The following is a 21,811-nucleotide window of genomic DNA, read 5'->3' as shown; positions in this document are numbered from 1 at the left end:
TCCGCACCCTCTCTCCATCTCTGTTTCCCTCTCTCCACCCGTCCCTTTCTCCATCTCCACTCTTTCCCCATCTCCACTTGTCGTCCCTCCCTCCTTCTCATCCTCCCTCCCCTATCCTCCACCTCTTCCCAGTCCCCCTCTCTCCTCCCAACCGCAGTCCGCACGGCCTGGCGCGCGGGAGTGTGCTCCCAGCGCCGCGCCTTCCGTGAGCTCCGCGCTGGCGAAGCCGCCGCTGCAGGCGGGCGCGATGCCGGGATGGGCCTGATCTGGCTTCTGCTGCTCAGCTTGCTAGAACCCGGCTGGCCCGCAACGGGACCCGGGACACGGCTGCGGCGCGATGCGGGCGGCCGTGGCGGCGTCTACGAGCACCTCGGCGGGGCGCCCCGGCGCCGCAAGCTCTACTGCGCCACCAAGTATCACCTCCAGCTACACCCGAGCGGCCGCGTGAACGGCAGCCTGGAGAACAGCGCCTACAGTGAGTGTCCGGCCAGGGGTGGGCGGGAGGGACGGGCGGGCTAGGTCCCCTGTCGCGACGTCCCAGGTGGGATCAGAGCTGAAGTCCGTCCGAAGACGGTCCCAACTATGGATTCCAGCTACATGCCCCTCCCGGATCCCGCTCTGCCAGGAGCTGCGCGGGAGGCGACCATGGTTCTGACACATTTGTATTTCTCAGTGAAAAGCCGCTGGACAAGGATTTATCGCCCTCTTTATTGTTTTGACGACCCCGGGGCGCATGGGCAGTTCTTTCTATCCTCCTTGCTCTCTGCCGATGCTCCAAGGACTTCCCTGGGCAGAGCTCAGATTCCGCGACACGACGTCCGGAGTCAGGCTTATCCCTCGTCCTGAGCCCTGGAGGAAAGCGCGCGACAGGACAGAGGGCGTCCCTGCGTATTTTGGATACAGCTGGCATGCACCCACGGCCCTAGGCTCGATCATACCCAGCGACAGTTCCCCAGCACTGCAGGGATTGGCTCCGTGGGTGCGGTACACGCGAGCCGAGCTCGACCCGGAGCGTTGCGCGCCGCGTGGGAGGGAGGCCGTGCAGAGCTCACCGCGCCCGGGGCGCAGGAAGCCGAGCGGGGGACGCGGGCGTCTGCAAGAACCGCAGCTTCCTCCTTCAAAGCCGCAGCCAAGCGGGGGCGTCCTGGGGACCAGCCCCTACCGGCCTTGAGAGCGGGGCTCAGGGCGGGCCCCAGATGCAGAGGAGGGGGCACCTTTGCAGTTGTCCCTGGGGGCACCCAGGCGGGTGCTCCACTGGCACCAGCTCTAGAGGCCGCACCGTGTACCCCTCCAAACAGTGGCTAGGGCAGAACCTTAACTGATCTGGTTATCTGGATTATGCTGGGTCCCAGGTGGGTGCCAGAGGCGTGCTCCCTGGAAAGAGAGTGAGTCCTCGACCCAGGGGATATTGACCTCCCCTCCCAAAAGCACTATAGTGTTCACAGGAAAGGCTCCTGGGGGATTTTTGGTTGGTTGGTTTTACATTTTATTTATTTTCTGTGCTACGATGTGTGTGTGGTCATTGGACCACTTGCTGTAATCGTTTCTCCACTTACACCATGTAGGTCAGGAGATCAAACTCAGGTGGTCAGTCTTGGCGGCTACTCTGCCATCTGAGCTGGGGGGACTGTTAACTTTTGTTCATACTCTTGGGCCTGGGTGAGCCTTGGTCACCTTCCCTCTGCACCTAGGCACTTCTGCCCCAGGCTACTTTTCAGGACTCATAATTGGATCCCTTGCCTACCAGTGGGGGTAGTACTATGGTTATGCTGAATTCAGCACTGACTTCCCCAGGAGTCTCCAACAGCTCCTCTCCTGGGGCTCCATCTGCCCCAGGGTTTGGGACCCCCAACTATTATGTGTGACCTTGGACAAGTCACATGCCCTCAGCTTCATTTTGCTAGAACAAGCCAGTTCACAAGAATGCACTCAATACAGACCGAGTAGATCTGCTTGTGTTGCACCCAAGATGCCTGGCAGGGGCAGAACACCTCCATTGTGTCTTCACCTGGGGTTAGGATCAATGTCTCTGGCACAGTGACTGAATGTCCCCTTCTTCACCTCCTGTCTAATGCGTTCTTCCTACCAGGACTTCCAAACTTTCCACCATGACCTGCTGATCATGGCTGCCCTCCTGTCCCAGCTTCCTAAGCCAGTGGGTGTTATCGAAGGCTGAGGTTCTGCTCAGGTAGGACAGGTGATAGACCCTTCCTGACTCTTTCCAGGCATCCTGGAGATTACTGCGGTGGAAGTGGGCGTGGTGGCTATCAAAGGGCTCTTCTCTGGGCGGTACCTGGCCATGAACAAGAGAGGACGGCTGTATGCTTCGGTGAGTCCCATCGCTAGTGGGCAGGTGCTGATGGAATAGCCATGTGGCTTGAGCATCTGGTTGGGGACCGGAAGGGACATGAGCAGTAGAATGCTTGGACCCCAGGCCATGCCAGACTCAAGCTGGTCTAGATCCCTGGGCTTCTCAGTGCCCAATCTGAAGACAGTCTCTTTCTCTGAATGACAATGGTGGAGATAGATTATGGCAGCAGGGTCCCAGAACTCCATGCAAGTGAACAACCCAAAATAGCAGGACAGTTGGGGGTAGGAGAGGTCAGAACAAACCTGCCCTGCATCTGAGGAAGGAGGAAGATGTGTGCTTGGCCTGTTGTCAGGGTGGGAAGGTAAGAGCTGTCTAGCTTAGGAGGGGACTGAAGGGCTGGAGAAACGGCTGTCAGTCTAGTTCTGGCTGCACAAGCATGAGGATCTGAGTGGGTTCTTTTGTTTGTTTGTTTGTTTGTTTGAGACAGGATTTCTCTGTGTAGCTTTGGAGCCTATCCTGGCACTCGCTCTGGAGACCAGGCTGGCCTCGAACTCACAGAGATCCGCCTGCCTCTGCCTCCCGAGTGCTGGGATTAAAGGCATGCGCCACCAATGCCCGGCTCTGAGTGGGTTCTTAGCACCCATATATCAGTTCTGGCTAAAGTGTTGTCTTGTCATCCCAGTACTGAGGGGGGGCGGGGTGGGAGGTTTATTCCCTGGGACTCCCAGACCAGCCTAACTGAATCAGCCTCCATGCACATGGCCCTGGGGCCACCTGGCAACAGGAGCTCAGGTGTGTCCACACTCCTGAGGTGTGATAGACACCCTTGGCGGAGCGATGCGTCCCCAACCTCTTGGACCCTGTGTCCTGTCCCACTCTAGTGTGAGTGAATTCAGCTGATTTTATGTATGAACCTGGTTCTCCCCCAGAAACTCTGCCATGAGGTGAGGTCTCAGGCATCCTCAATGACAGTTCCTATCTTTCTGCGCACAGGGAAGAGCATGGTAGGGTAGGGACATGACTGTGGTTTCCTGGCTTCAGGGGAGCAGGGGATGGTGAGGCCAGGGGTCCAGGTGGCTGGAATAGAACTTTCCAGAGAACCCACCAGAGATAGTCTCATAAACTTGCAGACATACCTGAGTATAAGGCCCCAGTTTCCTTCCGCCGCCAGCTGGTTCCTAAGGCTTCTTCCCAAAGGCCTGTCCCTAGCTTCCTGAGTGCCCAGCATGGCTACCCATGTGATGTAGCTACGGGCCAGTGACAGCCCCGCAGCCATTCCCCACCTCCCTGAGTTATAGATCACAACTGTTCAGAATGTTCAGTGCTGTAAGAGCTGGCAGAATGCAACATCTTCCCTACACACTGAATCTCAACACACCCTTCACTCCTGGTCATGGTCTCAGGTAACATTGATTGTAGCTAAGTCAACCAGGAACCATGCCAGACTTCCTCCTCTCTTAGTCCAATATCCAGTCCATCTCTCCAAGTCCTCAAGGGTGCTCTTTGAGTTGCTGTCTTCAACATGCACCTCATCTTGCCTCCTGCTGCCTAATCCCAGAAGCAGCACCTTGGCACTCAGGCTTTGTCACTTCCCACTTGGAGCTGCAACAGCCTTGGGGTTGGATGGCTGGCCTGTAGCTTCCCTGCCCTCCAGCCTGTCCACTCACTGTCTACATCCATCCATCCATCCATCCATCCATCCATCCATCCACTCAGCCAGCTATCTATCCACTCATCCATCCTTCTACCTATGTACCCATCCATCCACCCAACCATCTATCCACCCAGACATCTATCATCCACCCACCTAACCACTCAACCCATCATCCATCCATCCATCCATCCACCTATTACCATCCTTAAACCCAACTATCTAGCCACCCACCCCTTCATCCATCCACCCACCCACCCACCTATTCACCTACCACTCATCTATCCACCCACCCATCCACCCATCTATTACCCATCTATCCACCTATCCAGTCACTCACCAACACACCCATTCATCCACCTCCATCATGCTCTATCTACCACACACCAAGCACCAAACCCAGTGCAAGGTACAGCAAAAAGGGAAAACTGCCCTTTGTCCTCATGGAAGGGTTAGTGGAAGGAAGTCACTTGGAGCAGGGCACAGTCTTGGGAAAGGTAAGCTGGTCAGGCTGCATAGACATTGGCAGGTGTGGACAGATGGTCCAGACAGCCTCAGAAGAGAGAGAGAGAGACATTGGGGAGGTATGGTCCTATTGACATCATGGCCTCCATGGCTGTTATCTGTGGCCTCTGTCCAACAGGAGCACTACAATGCAGAGTGCGAGTTCGTAGAGCGGATCCATGAGCTGGGCTACAATACTTATGCCTCCCGCCTGTATCGTACAGGGCCCAGTGGGCCAGGGGCTCGGCGGCAGCCTGGTGCCCAGAGACCTTGGTACGTGTCTGTGAATGGCAAGGGTCGGCCACGCAGGGGCTTCAAGACCCGCCGCACACAGAAGTCCTCCCTCTTCTTGCCCCGAGTGCTGGGCCACAAGGACCATGAGATGGTACGGCTGCTGCAGAGTGGCCAACCAAGAGTCCCAGGAGAGGGCAACCAGCCCAGACAGCGGCGGCAGAAGAAGCAGAGCCCAGGAGACCATGGCAGGATGGAACCCTTGTCTCCTAGGGCCACTCCAGGCACCCATCTGGAGACAGGTGAACTGGCGGTGGCCTGAGTAGCCACCCTGAGAACTCTCTGAGGTCAACTCCCTGCAAACACCCAGGATTCTCTTAGAGGCCTGGCCTCCCCATCCTTGTCACTGGGTTGGCTGCTTGGGGGACCAAGAACTTGCTTGTCCTTGGCGGCTTCCAAAGAGCAAGGGCCCGCCGCTGAGGGACTTGAATCAGAGCCCCTGGAAGACTGAAAGTTCAAGATGTATGTGGGATTACATGGGGGGAGCTTTTATTTCAGGGGTGACCCAAAGCCCTGGGGTAGAGCCCAGACAGTGGCAGACAATCCTGGCTACCCTGAGGCAGTGGACAGTGGAAGGGTCTATGAGTCAAACATTAAATGTGTCTCTCTGTCTTGCTATTTAACAGCTGGGATACAGGCTGAGGATACCTTGAGGCTCCGACTGGGACATTCTGCTGAGGGTGGGGAAGGCAGTAGTCTGCGGTATGGCAGGCAGGCTGAGGTGCCACATACATGCATGTGCATGTGTTCGTGAGTTCTTAGGTTTGCAAATAGCCACAAGTGTGTGTAGAAGAGTGTTGGTGTATTCCCAAGAGGATGTGCGTGTGTGAGGCATGCACACAAAATGACCTTGGACTTCTGACTTCCAGGCCTCCACATGGGAAGTGTGTTTCCGAGTGTACAGTCTGTGTATAGTCTGGGTCGAGAGAAGAAAAGAGGTTTGCTCTGTTTTAGAATCCCCTCCCTCCCTTAGCCGGGAGTTGGCGGTGCATGCCTTTAATCCCAGCACTGGGGAGGCAGAAGCAGGCCGATCTCTGTGAGTTCGAGACCAGCCTGGTCTACAAGAGCTAGTTCCAGGACAGCCTCCACAGAGAAACCCTGCCTTGAAAACTTAAAAAACAAACAAAAAAAAAGAATCCCTTCCCTCCCTTGTGTTAATATCCTTACTGATGTGACCAAACACCTGACGGAGAAGCTTCATAAGGGAAAAGGGATTTACTTTGCCTCACAGTCTTAAGAACACAGTCCCCCCCAAAAAAAAATAACACAGTCCCTTGTGATGAGGGGAAAATGAAGATGTGGTAATGAGGGCAGATGGAGACAGGCTGTGGCGGCAGAGTGTGCGGCAGCCTGCTCACATCTTCACAGAACAGGGAGCAAAGAGGGGGATGCTGGGGCTCAACAGAGAGAGAGAGAGAGAGAGAGAGAGAGAGAGAGAGAGAGAGAGAGAGAGAGGAGTGTGGTGCCTGGCTCTTTCTCCTTTTAGGCTCATGGCTTTAGGGTACAGTCAGTCCATCATCGTGGGGAAGCCACAGCAACAGGACCCGAGGCAGCTGGTCACATCGCATCCCTAGTGAGGGGCAGAGAGAGAGGAAGTCTGGTGCTCAGCTCACTTCCTCCTTTGTATTCAGCCTGGGATCTCAGCCCATGGGATGGTGCCCCCCCACCCCACCCCCCTCCTCCCGCATTCAGGGTGTGTCTCCCCTCAGTTAAACCTCTCTGGAAACCTTCACATATAAGCACAAAGGTGTGTCTTCCAGGTAATTCCAAACCCAGGCAGGTTGGCCATGGAGATGAAGCATCCTACCCTAGAAGTTGTCTCTTTCTGAGGACTGTTTTTAGCAGGTGAAACACTTCAGGCAGAGTTCCCTTCCTTCCTTTGTCCTTGCTACCCCACCTCCAGGGCTCCAGGATCTCAACAGGCTCAATTCCATGTCCTGACAAGAATCTTGTCATGAAGCTGCCCCCAGCATCCGCATAGGTAGAGACAACCCCAGCCCCCCTCAGCAGGCCCCAATCCCCAGACTTGTTCCCTGAGGAACTGGCATCCAGAGTGACAGTGGTGACTGTAGTCACAGTGGGGGCAGTGGGGACAGGGCTTACTTTTCCCAGAGTGAGCCAGGCACCTCTGCAGCCCCTGGGAAGGGGTGGAAGGATAGGGAAATGTCTTTAGCTACTATTTAAAACTGACCCAACAGGAGTCTGGGTCATTTCTGCAGCTGACATCTTTTTGGGAGTCTGTCCCCTGTCCTTGGTCAGAGGCCTGAGTTAGGAGGGAGGCAGGAGTACATTCATGTTCTGCTCAGTTTGTATCCTGGCCACCAGACCATGGCTGACACAACACAACCTTTTCTAAGAGGGTTTGTTGCTTATAGGAGGCCGTACAGGCTCAGGGAAGGCACCAGCCCAAGCCAAGGGTCCCAATGAAGAGATTTGGCCAGAGGCATATGGGGGTGGGGGTGGGGGACACATCCAGGAGACCTATGGGAGAGGCACACAAAGACACTCAGAGCATTCTACTGGTGAGATTCTATGTGGACCTGGGGGCTTAAATCAGGGTGAAGCTTCCACAGCTAAGTGACTGGAGGCTGCCAGAGCCCCAGCAGCTCAGGGGGCACTGCAAGAGAGCCTTGAACCCTTAGCCTTGCCTGCTTCCATGACCTTGGACTTCTGGTCTTCAGCCTGTGACAGAATACATTCCTGGTAGCCGGGCGTTGGTGGGGCACGCCTTTAATCCCAGCACTGGGGAGGCAGAGGCAGGCGATGTCTGTGAGTTCGAGGCCGGCCTGGTCTACAGAGTGAGTGCCAGGAGAAGCTCCAAAGCCACTGAGAAACCCTGTCTCAAAAAAATCAAAAAAAAAAAAAAAAAAAAGAATACATTCCTGCTGTTTAAGCCACTACCAGGTTGGTGATATTTTGTTTCTGTTTTTTTGTTTGTCTTGTTGGTTGGTTGTTTTTTTTTGTTTTTGTTTTTTTTAATTTTATTTATTTATTATATATACAGTGTTCTATCTTCATGTTTTGCCTGTATACCATAAGAGAGCACCAAATGTCATTATAGATGGTTGTGAGCCATCATGTAGTTGCTGGGAATTGAACTCATGACGCCTGGAAGAGCTGCTAATGCTCTTAACCTCTGAGTCATCTCTCCAGCCCTTGTTTTTGTTTTTAGGTTAGTTGGTTGTGTGTGTGTTGGTGGTAGGTGTGTGTGTGTGTGTGTGTGTGTGTGTGTGTGTGTGTGTGTGTGTGTGTGTGTGTGTGTGTGTGTGTGTGTGTGTGTGTGTGTGTGTGTGTGTTGCAGGACTCGGGTTGGGATTTGAAGTCTAGAACATGCCACACAGGTCATTGAACCACACCCAATTGAAACTGTGACATCTGTTTCAGCTTCCCCAACACAGTAGTACCAGGCCTAGCTGCCTGGTTTTCTTCCTTCTGAAAGGAAGAAGACCCCATACTGTCGAATGCAGAGAGGGGACAGATCAAATCCCAGGTTCAAAGTTACCCTAACTCCTGGGAATCAGAGGCCTCAGCCTAGGGATAACATGGGCATGAGAGGAAGCTGTGTTTCCTTCCACACAGTGGGGGACTGAGGTAGGTCAGAATCCCAAAAGAAGAGTGGTGGGGGTGAGGTGGGTGGTGGTGGTAAGAGCAGCCCAATTTCTGCTGCCTGCTCTTGCAGCCTGCGGGGAACTCAGGTTCCAAGAGTAAGTAGATTTCCCCAGAAGAGTCAAACACCCATCAGGAGTGAACATTTAATGGTGCAGCTGTCATGAGGACCATGGTGGCAGCTCTGAGAACACAAAGCTGAACCCAGAATAACCATAGCAACCTTCAACGGATATCAAACAAACCAGTGAGAGCAGGACTCCAGCCCAGGTTGAAACACCTGGACTCACAGCAGCATCACTCACTGAGGCCCATAGGGGGCGCAAACGGAGTGTCCATCCCAGAGCAGATAAAATGCAGTCAGACACTTGTGGAATGTTACTCTGCCTTTAAAAAGGAAGGAAATTCTGAAAGAAGGCTCCATGCTGTGTGACATAAGTAGGTCCCAGGCCACATGTTCAGGATGTCAGATCTACAGAAACTCCAGGTGCCAGGAGTCGGGAGAGGGCAGGGAATGTGTTTGATAGAGACAAAGCTCCAACTTGGGGAGAGAGAAAGTTCTGCAAATAGATGCAGGGATGGCTAAATGTCACTAAACTGTCCGCCAGAGGCCTGGTGGACACCTGAAGTGCTGTAAGGGGGTGGGGGTGGGCAGCTGTGACTGGCTGCACTGTTCCTTCCAGAAGTGGCTGGGTAACTCTGCTGAGCAGAGCTGAGATGCAGCTCAGTGGGCAGAAAGGGTGAAGCAGCACTGGGTTCCAGCCCCAGCACCAAATAAATTTGGTGTGGTGGTACACAACTAAGAGCCTCTCAAGAGGTGGAGGCAGGAGGATCAGAAGTTCAAGGTCATCCTCAGCTACATAGTGAGTCTGAGGGCAACCTGGGCTCCATGAGACCTAAGAAGGAAGGGAGGGGAGAAGCTGGGGAGATGGCTCAGAGAAAAGTGCTTGCTCACACCTTTAATCCCAGCACTTGGGAGGCAGCGGATCTCTGTGAGTTCGAGGCCAGCCTAGTCTACAGAGAGAGTTCCAAGACAACCTCCAAAGCAATACAGAGAAACCCTGTCTCGAAAAACAAAACAAAACAAAACAAAAAAACCTAAACAAGGTTAAGGACCCAAGTTCAAATTCCCAGTACCCATGTAGAATGATAGCACTGTGATACCCACCTGTAGCCCCAGTTCTGTGTTGAAGAGACTGACAGGAGGATCTCCAGGACTGGCTGCTCTGCCTGGCTGAATCAGTGAGCTCAACTCTAGGTTTGGAGAGAAGCTGTGTCAAAAATTAAAAATTTCTTAATTTGGAGGGAAAAAAAAAAAAGGTGGAGAATGATAGAGACACTGGAGTCCACAGCTGGCCTCTGTATGTGCATGCACAGGCAAGAACACACACACAAATGCATAACACACACACACACACACACACACACACACACACACACACACACACACACACGGAGTCAGAAAGAGGTGAAGGGGCAGGGAAGAACACTTCAATCAGGCTCCATCCTAGGGCTTTCAACAAGGCCATCTCTTCTCCCCAGGATGGGCACCAGCACCTCTTGGCCCCTGCCCTCTCACCCTTGCCTTATGACCCCTGACCCTTGCTCACCTTCACCACTCCAGCCACACTATTCATTCCCAAGGTCCTTTGCATGTGCCAAGGGCACACTACCTTCTGCTTGTCTCCAGATTGGACCCTTCTCAGCATTCACTTCTGAGTGTCTTCCCATGGCCACTCCTGCCCTAGCATTTTTCCCATTGAGCCTTGCAATTTTCTTTCTCTAATTATTCACTTGTGGCCATCCTCAGCCAATTGCTCACCAAGTGGAGGCACTGGGCTGTTTAATTACTGAGCCCCTGGAACTTCCATCCTGTGTCCCCAAGACTGAAATTTGTGACATGATCTAGACATTTGAGCATGAACAGTGGACATGAAGGTGGAATAGACTCAGCTTCTGCTTTCTGTCACTAGAAGCCTTTTTTCTGATAAGTAAACCTTCTCAGAGAGGGTGTGTGGTTTTTCCTGAGGCCACACAGCCAGTGAAGGACAATACTGGGGCTGGTTCTAAGATCTGGGGACTCTAAGACCTGTCCTGCCTACATGGTGTGGATAGGGGAGACAAGGCAGTGGAGCCCAGTGGCAAAAGCCTGCAGTTCTTAAAACCCCAGAGCTTATCTGGGTGTTGGTGGTGCATACCTTTAATCCCAATAGTCAGGAGGCAGAGACAAGAGGATCTCTGTGAGTTCAAAGCCAGCCTGGTCTACAAAGTAAGTTGCAGGAGAGCCAGGGCTATGTAGAAAGACCATGTCTTAAAAACAAGGAAAAAAGGAATAGACAACAAGAAAACCATAGCTGTGTGGAACTCTGAGATTGCTCCAGAACTGCACCAAGAGACAAGACACAAGTCCACACAGACCCACAAGTGTCCCAGTGCTCACAGCAGGGAGCTAGGAGACTGTAAGTGGGTGGGGCTCTCTCCAGATGAAGAAAATGTTTTAGAAAGGGCATCAGCGACAGTGCAGCATGCTGAACACAAATTCATCAAGGTCATACCTCAGACAAGGGAATTGTGCAGGTTGTTTTGATGGGAACCTAATGCTGGTCTGGAACTACCCCAGGGTGGCCTGGAACTTTTGGCCATCCTCCTGCCTCCATCTCCAGAGTATTGGGATGACAGGAGTGAATCCTCATGCCTGGCTGAGTTGAGAGTTTCCTGAGTTACATCTGGATAGGTCTGAGGTAATTGTGGGGGCTCCCAGGTCTTCCTGTGGTAACTGTAGGGTCATATAGTACCACTACCTGCCAGCAGGCGGCAGTGGTCTCAGGAAATGATCTTAGGGGTGGCCTGGCTGTGGGGTGGGAGTCCACTCTTTCCAGGGTAGGGTCCCTGGAGGGATGGCTACCTGGATGGGTCTTCCTTGGCTATCCCAGCAGGCTCAGGATGATACAAGATGGCACATCCACAGGAGCAGGACCTAGTAAGGCAGGTGCTGAAGTCAGGAGCCCAGGTCAGGAATACAGCAGGAGTCCATTCTTGCCACAAGGTGTGTGTGAGGTGGCCGATGAGCTTGGAAGAATAGTAGGGCTGGAAGCATTTTCTGTGCCATACCATGATGGCTGACTGCCTCAGTTTCCCCCATGTGACAGAAGAGGAGTAGGGATTGGAGAGAAGAAACTTCCCTGGTGGGGGAGGGGAGGGCTATAGTCAGGCCCACCTGCTGGCTCACGTGGCTCACATGGCACTAAGTTACCTGCCTAGGGTTTAAATCAGGGGTCTAATCAGGCACTGTGGTTCATGCCTATCATCCCAAGATTCAGAAGGTTGAGTCAGGGGGATGGCAAGTTTGAGGTCAGCCTGGCTCTCAAATACAGCTCCCCTAGCAAGGCTCTGCTTTTCAAGTGGCTTAGACATGCTGCCAGGGTCCTGGACTTCATGGCAATGCCTGCCAGCCTTTCTAGCCAGGAACCCCCTATTTTTATATTTATTTTAATTTATCATTTATTTATCTATTATTTTTAAAGTGTTATTATCCAATAAGCTATCTTTCCAGCCCCTTTTTGTTTGTTTTTTAAGACAGTGTCTCACTATATAACCCTGGATGGCCTGAAACTTGCAATGTAGATAGGACTATCCTCAAACTCATGGATGTCCACCAGTCTCTGCATCACCAGGTGCTAGGATTAAAAGAGTTTGCCACCACACCCAGCTAGAAATCCCAAATTTATTTTTTTATTTTGTTTGTTTTTTGAGACAGGCTTTCTCTGTGGCTTTGGAGGCTGTCCTGGAACTAGGTCTTGTAGACCAGGCTGGTCTCGAACTCACAGTGATCCACCTGCCTCTGCCTCTCAAGTGCTGGGATTAAAGGCATGCGCCACCACCGCCCAGCTGAGATCCCTGATTTAAATTGTACTCTAGGCCTGGCTGTGGTGGCACACGCCTTTAATCCCAGCAGGGAGGCAGAGGCAGAAGGATCTCTGTGAGTTCGAGACCAGCCTGGCCTACAAGAGCTAGTTCCAGGACAGCCTCCAAAAAAAAAAAAAAAAAAGTGTACTCTAATGTTCATGAACTTGGTGAGCACACCAAGAGCTTTTATGGGAACTGGGAGCTATACACCCATCATCTTGTGGGTTCTTCTGGTGACCCTCAAGCTTGGCCACAGTGATCTCCATTCATAGATGGTAAAACTGAGGCATTGGGATGGACTCAGGCAGGAGGCCAGGTCTGAGAGGCCCAGGGGTGATACTCCACCCCCCATCAGGGACCCAGGAGAATCCCCATTTTCTTCTTTATTTGTCCTGTAATAATACTCATGGCTGCTTGAGCTCCGGTTGTTTCGCTGCGTTGAGTTTCTGAGCCCAGTTTCTGAGTGTTTTTATGGTTGGCACTGTGGCCACCTCCAGCATCAAATGAAGCTGTCTCCCAGATAGTGGGGTGTGTGGGATACTTGTACACTGTGTGAAAATGTATTGCTATGATTGGTGTAATAAAAGGCTGAACGACCAATGGCCAGGCAAGAGGTACAGGTGGGACTTCCAGACAGAGAGAGAAAGAAAGAGGGATTTAGTCTCACAGGAGAATCCAGGAGACACAAAGATGAAACAGGAAGTACAAGACGGAAGAGAGGTAATGGCACATGATAGAATGTAGATTAATATAAATGGGTTAATTTAAGTTATAAGAGCTAGTTAGGAACAATCCTAAGTTATAGATAGGCTGAGCTTTCATAATTAATAAGAAGTGCTGGGCGTTGGTGGCACATGCCTTTAATCCCAGCACTCAAGAGGCAGAGGCAGGTGGATCTCTGTGAGTTCGAGACCAGCCTGATCTACAAGAGCTAGTTCCAGGACAGCCTCCAAAGCAATACAGAGAAACCCTGTCTCGAAAAACCAAAAATAAAAATTAAAAAAAAAATAATTAATAAGAAGTCTGAGTCATTATTTGGGAGTTGACTGGCGGGACAGAAGACTTGCTACAGTGGGGTAGGCTTGCACGCTGCCACACACAGTGCCCACCCTCTGCTGCTTTGCTCCCTCCCCACCCTAAAAACCAACTCTGTGAAGCCAGTGGAGAGGGAAGGCCAGAGCAGTGTGGCCCACACCATCCCAACATCAGCAAGAGAGGTAAAACTGAGAGGTGCCTTTAAACTGTATCATGCAAACTTTATCATGGGGCTTGAGTGACACGGCAGGGACAACAGGTGATGCTCTGACCAAGAGCACATGCGTGGGGAGGTGGCATCCAGGCTGAGAACCAAAGGACAGGAAGACACAATGCAAAGAAGGTGGCAGCAAGTGCAAAGGTCCTGGGGGTAGGAAGGCGCTAGCAGAGGCCCTGGCAACAACAAGGCCTGGCCAGGGTCTAAGAGTTTTGTCCCCTGTGTGGTCGGGGCTAGAGGCCAGCTACAGAGCCCACCCCACACCCTGCCCCCCACAAGCTGCCTGGGTGGCCGATGGCTGCTGACCTGCTCTTGCTGCCTCCCTGATCCATGCAGATCATAAGGAATATAAACACCCTCAGAGTTTGCCTTTCAAGCCCCAGAGCCCTCCAGAGGGTCTGCAGGATTAAGGGTGACACACTGAGTGGGAGAGGAGAGTATATGTCTTTTTGTTTGTTCGTTTTGAGTCAAGGTCTCACTATGTATCCCAGGCTGGCCTTGAACTCACAGTAATCCTTCTGCCTCAGAAAGTAATCCTTTCTGAGGTTGAGATTGCAGATGTGAACCTGGTTGGCCTTCCTATGCCAGCAATGCATCTTATTGGCTAACACTGCTAGCCAATAACATAGCTTGCCTGTGACCTGTCTCAGTGTACCTCGGTTTCCCTGTTCTCTTACAAGAACTCCTCTATAATCTATAAGAGATGGGCAAAGCCTGGTGTGGAGGTACACGGCTTTCATCTTAGCACCCTGGAGGTGGAGGCACAAGGATCAGAGGGTCATCGTCATCCTGCCTTATATGGGAAATTCAAGGCCAGCCTGGGCTACCTGAGACCATTTTTAAATTGAAGAAGAGGGCCTGGCTGCGGTGGGTGGCGCGGGGGGAGGGAGGGGGTAGGTGCGGGGGGGGGTGTTCCCCAGTTAAAAGGGTCAAGAGTTCCCAGCACCAAGGTGAAAGAGCTTAGTTACTGTAACTCCAGCTCCAAGGAATCCAACACCTTCTGGTCTGTGCAGGCACCTGAACACCTGTGCACATATACACATACACCCATACAAACATGCACACATACATATAACATAAAAATAAATATTTAAAATTAAATAGTAGAGCCAGTATTTGTTGAATGTCTAAGTGGGCTTTGAGTCAAATGTTCCCTGGATTCTTGGCCTGATACCCTGGTAGGCCCAAGACACAAAAGACAGTGATCTCAAGCCTCCTTGTGGGTAGGTGGCTATCCCAACCCACTGCCACCCTGGGGTCTTCTTCAAGGCTCACTGAGCTAAGGCAGGGCTCCAAGAGCTCATGCCTGCCCTAGACACATGTGTAGACAGATCATGAAGGGGCCAGAATATGAAGAGAGGTGGCAGAGAATTGTGGACCATGTCTCTACATTCACTGAAGGAGGCAGCCTAGGGGACAGACAGCCAGTGTCCAGGACCATGTCTACAGCGATAGACATCTTAGCAAATTCTGCAGCCTTAGTTGGAATGACATTGCATTATGGGATCCTGGCTTGCTCTTTCTAGGACTCCCTGATCTCAGGGGGTCCTGGCCCATATCTAAGCAGGACACATTTGTCCACAGACAGAACTTCACAAGGGTGATCAGCTTGGAGGCCAGAGACAAGTCTCCTTGACACCCTGGCCACCTCCTCCAGCAGTCCCCGTGATTTCCCAAGGACACAGGAGCATCTGTATGGCTGAGCCTCCTCTGAGAGCCATCAGGGCCAGCAAGACTTTATTTTGGTTTTGCAATGGGTTTGCTGTCAGGATTTCCATGAATTGCTCAGAGTTCCAGATGCTGGGTCTGTATTTAACTCAAATGAGTGGCTGAGAAGCCATCCGTCCTGGGCAACCTGGTTCCCAGGGGGTGACCCCTGGGCTCAGAGCAGCTATTTTAAAGGAGGCTGCCATTTGGTCTTTGCCAAAATAGTTGAAAGAAGACACCAAAATAGCAGCCGGGTCTGCCCTGGCTTAGACGGCATCTCATGCAGGCTTAGAGCAGGCGTGTGGCCTGTCAGCAAGCAGGCAGCAGAGGCCGCTTGTCACCCAGGCCAGGAATGGCCTTCCGACTGCCTCATGGGGCCAGTGTCTCTAGCTCCACAGGCTGACATCAGGGAGGAGGAAGCCTAGGAGGGCTGGCCAGGTCCTGAGAGCCTAAGGAGCTGGCTTTAAAGTGTTGGTTGGATCAGGTGTCCTTAGTGGCCCTAGGCTTCAGGGGCTAAGGAGATGCCCCTTCTTTCTAGATTATGGTTATGGGGAAGTGAGAAGGTAACCCCTTCCCTGAGGAGGACAGAGAGGTCAGGGCCTCACTCAAGGTGTGAGATGGAATGTCTATCACTTAGCAAGGCCCCCTGAGTCTCTGAGGCCCCACTGAAAGAGAGAGCTAGTGTCAAGCCAGGTTCTGAAAGAAATTTTTTATTTAAAAAAAAAAAAAGAAAAGGAGCCGGGCATTGGTGGCGCACGTCTTTAATCCCAGCACTCAGGAGGCAGAGGCAGGCGGATCTCTGTGAGTTCAAAGCCAGCCTGGTCTGAGTACCAGGACAGGCTTCAAAGCTACACAGAGAAACTCTGTCTCAAAAAAACAAAAAACAACAACAACAACAAAAAAGTTGTTTTTGTTTGTTTCTCTCAAATAGGGTCTCACTGTGTAGATCAGGCTGGCCTGCATCCAGAGATCCTCCTGTCTCTGCCTCCTGGGTTCTGGTATTAAAGGTGTAGGCCACCACACCAAGTCATATTTCTTTTTTTTAAATTCCTATATGTGTGTGGGCATGTGCATGTGTGAGTATAGATGCCCTCAGAGTCCAGAAGAGAGAGTTGGAGTCCATGGAGCTGCAGTCACAGGCAGCTGATTGTGAGCTGCCATTGTCATTTAGTGGAGGTGCTGGGAATCTGACCCAGATCAGTTAACTACCAACCCATCTCTGTGGCTGTCTACAGAAACTTTTCCAGAACACATATGTCTCAGTGAGGCACCACTTTGCCAAATTTACTCAAACCCTGACTCCAAGATACCAGACTGGCCCTGCCTCTTGCAGGTGTTTCCTCCCCCACTGAGCTTCACCCTCTTCTGTTGAAGAGGGGCAAGTTGCTGTCCACCAATGGCTGTGAGGAGAGTAAATGAGAAGATGGTGTTCCCATCAATGGGCCGACACAGAGACTCTGCCCTGTATGGTAAACTCATGTGGGATGGTCCGTCTTGTGGCTTCTGTTGTTGGGGCAAATTCCACTGTTTATCCAGAGAGTCTTCAAGCTAGCTGGCAGATCACCAGGTAAACTGAGGCCCTAGAGGAGCAGGTGTCCATGGAGCCCTCCTCCCATGACCTGTGCACTTGCTTGGCCTTTGGGGCTGCTCCTGGGGACAGAGGTACAAGAAGCAAGAGAAAGAAGACAGGCAGGTGACCTTGAGGCTCCCACACAGAGCACCCAACCCTGTTCCAGAAGAGCTCTCAGGGACTTCTGTGGTCCCTGGGATGAGCTTGACCTGAGGGCAGACCAGTCTTTCCCCAGAGGTCAAGGTGGAGTGAAGCCAGGAAAGGAAGGTTCCCAGGCCCCACCTGTAGTGAGATGAGCTGGGCCCACACCTTCTTCTGTCAGGAGAGGGAACAGGGATTCACCCTGAGGGCTCTGGAGAGAATGGCCGTGGACCTAGGAGTTCCCCTTTCTCCACATTCCCTTTCTCAGCTTCTTTCTTCTTTTTAACAAAAGAAAGGCTGACCTGGGCTCAGGTGCAAAGGCCCTAGGGCACCAAACACTGGGACAAAGAGGACCCTCCCAGTTCACTGTGACCCATGGCAACCCTGGATAGTGACAGTGGCTTTGGAGATGTGGTTTGACCTGTGCCAGTGAGCACCTCAAATATCTTGGGGGTACAGAGGACCAGAGCCTGCTGGGTTTTTTGTTTGTTTGTTTGTTTGTTTGTTTGTTTTCAATGACTATATCTTCCGAATATACACAATGACAGACCAGTGAACCCTGAGAACTAGTGAGCAAGCAGTGCAGCCCCCGGGGCCCATCCCTCTTGACTACAGCCAAAAGAGCTGGGAGTCAATTTGGGCAAAAGTTTCCATGTAGCTTCTAGCTGGCAGACACCCTAGTTCAGAACCCACAGACACAGGACCCTGAACAGGGCCACCAGCCATCTCCTTCTTCCCTCTGCTCAGGTCCAGGAGGACCCAGGGAGGAATGGTGGATACGGTTGGTATTCTCTCATGGTCCAACACAAGTGTGTGTGCAGACAGTCCAAAGTCAAGAAGGGCAAAACGAGGAGCTGGTCGCCCATCCTTTGTCACCTGGGGATGGGGGTCTTTGTCTGTACTGTTAACACATTAAAAGAGGCCCTAGGACTCTGCACATGGGAGATTGGCTAATTAAAGGAGCAGAAGGCTGTTAGAGCTCTCATAACACAAGAACTGGGTTTCACTCCCAGCACCACAAAAAACATGAATGGTGACTTGTACCTGTCATCCCAACACTCAGAGGCAGAGGTAGGCAGATCTCTGGGAGTTCAAGTCCAGCCTGGTCTACAGAGTGAGGAGAAGGAAGAGGGAGGGGGAGGGGGAGGGAGAGGGAGAGAAAGAGAGAGAGAGAGAGAGAGACTAAAAAAAGTTCTGGAGAGCCAAGCTTGGTGGTTCATGCCTTTAATCCCAGAATCCCAGCACTCAGGAGGGGAGACAGAGACAGATAGATTCCTGTGAGTTCAAGGCCAACCTGATCTACAGAGTGAGTTCCAGGACAGCCAGGGCTACACAGAGAAACCCTGTCTCAAATAAACAAAAGAACAAAGTTCTAGAGAGGTAGCTCAGTGGTTAAGAGCACTTACTGCTCATGCAAATGACTTGGGTTCAATTTCCAGCACTCACATGGTAGCTCTCAACCTTCTATAAATCCAGTCCTGGTCGGTTCAACACCCTCTTGTGACCTACAAGGGCACTGCACACGTGTGATGTGCATACAGACACAGGCACACAGATACAATGCCAATGCTGTCTGCTCAGCCTCTGTGTATGAGGTGATCCTGTTCCAGAAATCACAGCTTCACATTTCATCTCTACAGCCAGATGAGTTTTGTTGTCTTTTAGTATTTGAGACGTGCTAGAGGTTTTGGGACTTGTAATAACTTCCAATAAAATTTGGGTTTCAACTTTGAAAGGTACAAGGGAAGCTTGGTGTGGTAGGTGGCTGAGGCAGGAGAATTGCTGTGATCTTTGAATTCTAAGACAGTTTGAACTATGGCCCAAGACTCTGACTCAAAGAAAGAAGGAAGGACAGAAGGGAGGAAAGCCCACTGAGCCACATATGTGAGGTCTCCATTTGATGGGGACCAACCTGTCTCATGACAGATTTTCTAAAACTCTATCAGGAAACATCATTGCTCCTCCAACTTCACAGTAAACTAATGGGGCTCAGAGAGGGTGAGTGACTTCCTCAAAGCCACACAGCCCATCAGAGAAGGAACAAACACTAGGGCCCAGCTTGTCTGCTCAGAGTCTCTGCCAAATTTAGAAGACCATTGTTCCTTGCCCTGGAACCTGAAAATGTTCCTCTGGGCTGAAGAACTGAGTCACGTCAGCCAGGGAAATGTGCAGATCTTTTTCCAGCCCCTTTCCCTAACCCCTATGAGGAAGAGAAAGGCAAAAGAACCATGTGGGGCAGGAAGCACTCCCAGAAAGAGCCCTGTCTAGAACTTTCCTTGGGCTCAGTCCATCCAGGGTTGGGGCACTGTGGAGCACACAGTGGCTAAGTCTGACCTTTAAAATGAACTTTTCCTCTGAGGTCTCCCAGGTCTGTGAGCAAAGAGTGAATGAGTCCTCACTCCTACCCACCCCCCAGACACACACACACCCAAACTCCATCTTCGCCATTCGGTGTCTATACCAGGAGTGGACTCTTTGGGTCTCCAGGAGAAACCAAGGGTCTTAATTGTTAGGCTTGTGAGGAAAAATGGAAAAGAGGGAAGCCACCCCTGACTCTGCTGCCCTCAGCCTTCCTAGTACAGTCCCTCTGTCACTGAGACTCAGCTGGGGACCTGAGGCCTGGAAACACATCCAGACATATCTATGGGGTAAATGGAGATCAGTGATTCATGCTATTAATCTCTTTTGGAAAGAACCTCCCCCTCAACTCCTCACAGACCCTCACAAGCCCACATCTGCTCTGGCACCCACCCACTCCTCAGGCGCCTGGACCGCCTACATCCTGAAGACCACTCTTTCTCTGCCTTGGGTTTTTCTGATGTGTCCCTTCCCCAGGACTGTCAGCATGCATACTCTGTAGTAAAGACTTATGGGGACGGACTCTGGGCAGAAGATCTCAGCTTTCTCCTGTTCTTGATTAATACTATTCTTTCATAATGGGGGTGGAGGGTGGGGGTAAAGGCTATCCCCCTCTCAAATCTTGCAGAGTCTTTCCTGGCTTTAGTGTCTTTGATTTGCTGAGGAATTGGGGGGGGGGATGTTACATCTGGGTGGCCTCCCAGTGAGCAGGTGGCTCTTGGTGATCATGTCACCACACGGAACTTGACTCATAATCAGGCCTGCATAGTTTGAATTCCTAATGTCCATGTAGCAAACATGATTCAGATCATTAATACAGAAGGAGAAACTGAGGCAAGGACAGAGTGGTCTGGAGCCTGCCTTAGGCCCCCAAGGGCAGAATTGAATCGTGTGCTATTAGTAGCTGTCTCTGTGACCTGTGACCTTGAGCTAGTTGTCAAGTCCTGTGCACTGCTGTTAACTCTTCCCTGCCATGGAGACAATAAGACAACACCTGACAGGGCTTGGCCAGGCAAAGGCAGTGCTTAGCCTGACTAAGCCACCCACACCTAATGCAATGAAGCCCAGAGGAGAGGGCTTCTGAGAGTCGGTCACATGGTCCTCAACCCATGGGAAGGAACACCAAAGGCAGATCAGAAACCAGAGAGCCAGGTAACTAGCTAGCCAACCAGACAGTAGGCTATGACAGGTGAGCAGGAGAGTGTGGAACACCTAGCCCTAACCCCATGGGCAGGGCAGCTGTGTGTCTGCATCCTCCCTTTTGTAGAACCAACCACAGATGGACCCACTTAGATCTCTGAGAAGTCTCCAAAGTGACAGATTAAACACCATCATCTCATCTGACAGGTGAAGAAACCGAGTCCTTCTCTTTGATGCCATGGGCTTCTAACATGTGCAGGATCCAGACACCTCTTCCTAGGGAACTTGCTTTCCTGATCTGCAATCACAGGAGTTGCTGTAGTACATCCTCAGACCTGGTGGAACTAGCTCCAGGGCAAAATAAGAGCAAACATAAGACAGTTTCTGGGCACAAGACCTCCATTACAGCCAGACAGTGGTGGCGCACACTTTTACTCCCACCCAGTACTAGGGAGGCAGAAGCAGGAAGATCTCTGTGAGGCCAGCCTGGTCTACAGAGTGAGTTCCAGGACAGGCAGGACTAAACAAAGAAAGAAATACACACACACACCTCCATAAGCCTAGAAGTGTGGTTGGTTGTCAAGAAATAATGGTGACTGTTTATTTAGAATGTAATCCAGGCTGACCTTGAGCTCCATATGTAGGGAGGGATAACCTTGAACTCAGATCCTCCTGCCTCCACCTCTTAAGTACTGTGATCATGGGCTAGCACCACCACACCCACCTATAGGTAGTGCTGGGATTGAACCCAGGGCCTCCTGTGTTCTAGGTAAGCATTCTACCAACTGAGCTACAACTCCAACCTCAAGATGTCTTTTTAAAAATGCCTTTAGCCAGGCTAAGTGGCTCTTGAAGGCCCCAGGTGAGGAAGTCAATGTCAGCCTGCTCTACATGGAGACTGTCAGTGAAGAATGTCTGGAAGGCTATAGAGATGACTAGGTGGGTAAGAGCACTTGCTGCCAAGACAGATAGCCTGAGTTCAATCCCTGGATCCAAACCAACTTCTGGAAAACTGTCCTCGGACCTCCACATACACAGTACACACACAAACACACACACACACCACTAAATGATCGATCCATAGATCAATCAATCAATTTAAGACTGGGTCTTACTGTGTATGCCTTGCTGACCTGGAACTCCCTGTGTAGATCAGGGTGGTCTCAAACTCACAAAGCTCCAGCTACCTCTGTCTCTCAAGTGCTGGAATTAAAAGTGTGTGCAACAAGGCCTGGAATTTTTTTTTTTTTAATATTTGAAACAGGGGCTGGAGAGACAGCTCAGTGGTTAAGAGATCTTAGCTGCTCTTGTAGAGGACTGGGGTTCAGTTCCCAACAACCACATGGCAGCTCACAACTAACTGTAACTCCAGTT

At 51.5% G+C, this 21,811-nt stretch overlaps 1 protein-coding gene across 1 annotated transcript; it reads left to right on the top strand.

Annotated features, from left to right (window-relative positions):
- Positions 1–255: 255 nt before the first annotated feature.
- Positions 256–5,019, top strand: Fgf3 (fibroblast growth factor 3). The gene is made up of 3 exons (XM_027409199.2): positions 256–475; positions 2,226–2,329; positions 4,606–5,019. Exons 1-3 carry the CDS (start codon positions 256–258, stop codon positions 5,017–5,019), a joined length of 738 nt encoding a protein of 245 aa, XP_027265000.1.
- Positions 5,020–21,811: the final 16,792 nt, after the last annotated feature.

Source organism: Cricetulus griseus, chromosome 3 (assembly GCF_003668045.3).
Source record: "Cricetulus griseus strain 17A/GY chromosome 3, alternate assembly CriGri-PICRH-1.0, whole genome shotgun sequence".
NCBI lineage: Eukaryota > Metazoa > Chordata > Mammalia > Rodentia > Cricetidae > Cricetulus > Cricetulus griseus.
Note: the sequence above shows the minus strand (reverse complement) of the source record. Positions and strands in the feature narration are given on the sequence as shown.

What these genes read in the sequence shown, in the direction of transcription:
- Fgf3 (XM_027409199.2), top strand. Translation starts at nt 256, where the DNA reads ATGGGCCTGATCTGGCTTCTGCTGCTCAGCTTGCTAGAACCCGGCTGG. An exon ending in CCTGGAGAACAGCGCCTACA is followed by an intron (nt 476 to 2,225) that starts GTGAGTGTCCGG and finishes GACTCTTTCCAG; the next exon opens with GCATCCTGGAGATTACTGCG. An exon ending in GAGGACGGCTGTATGCTTCG is followed by an intron (nt 2,330 to 4,605) that starts GTGAGTCCCATC and finishes TCTGTCCAACAG; the next exon opens with GAGCACTACAATGCAGAGTG.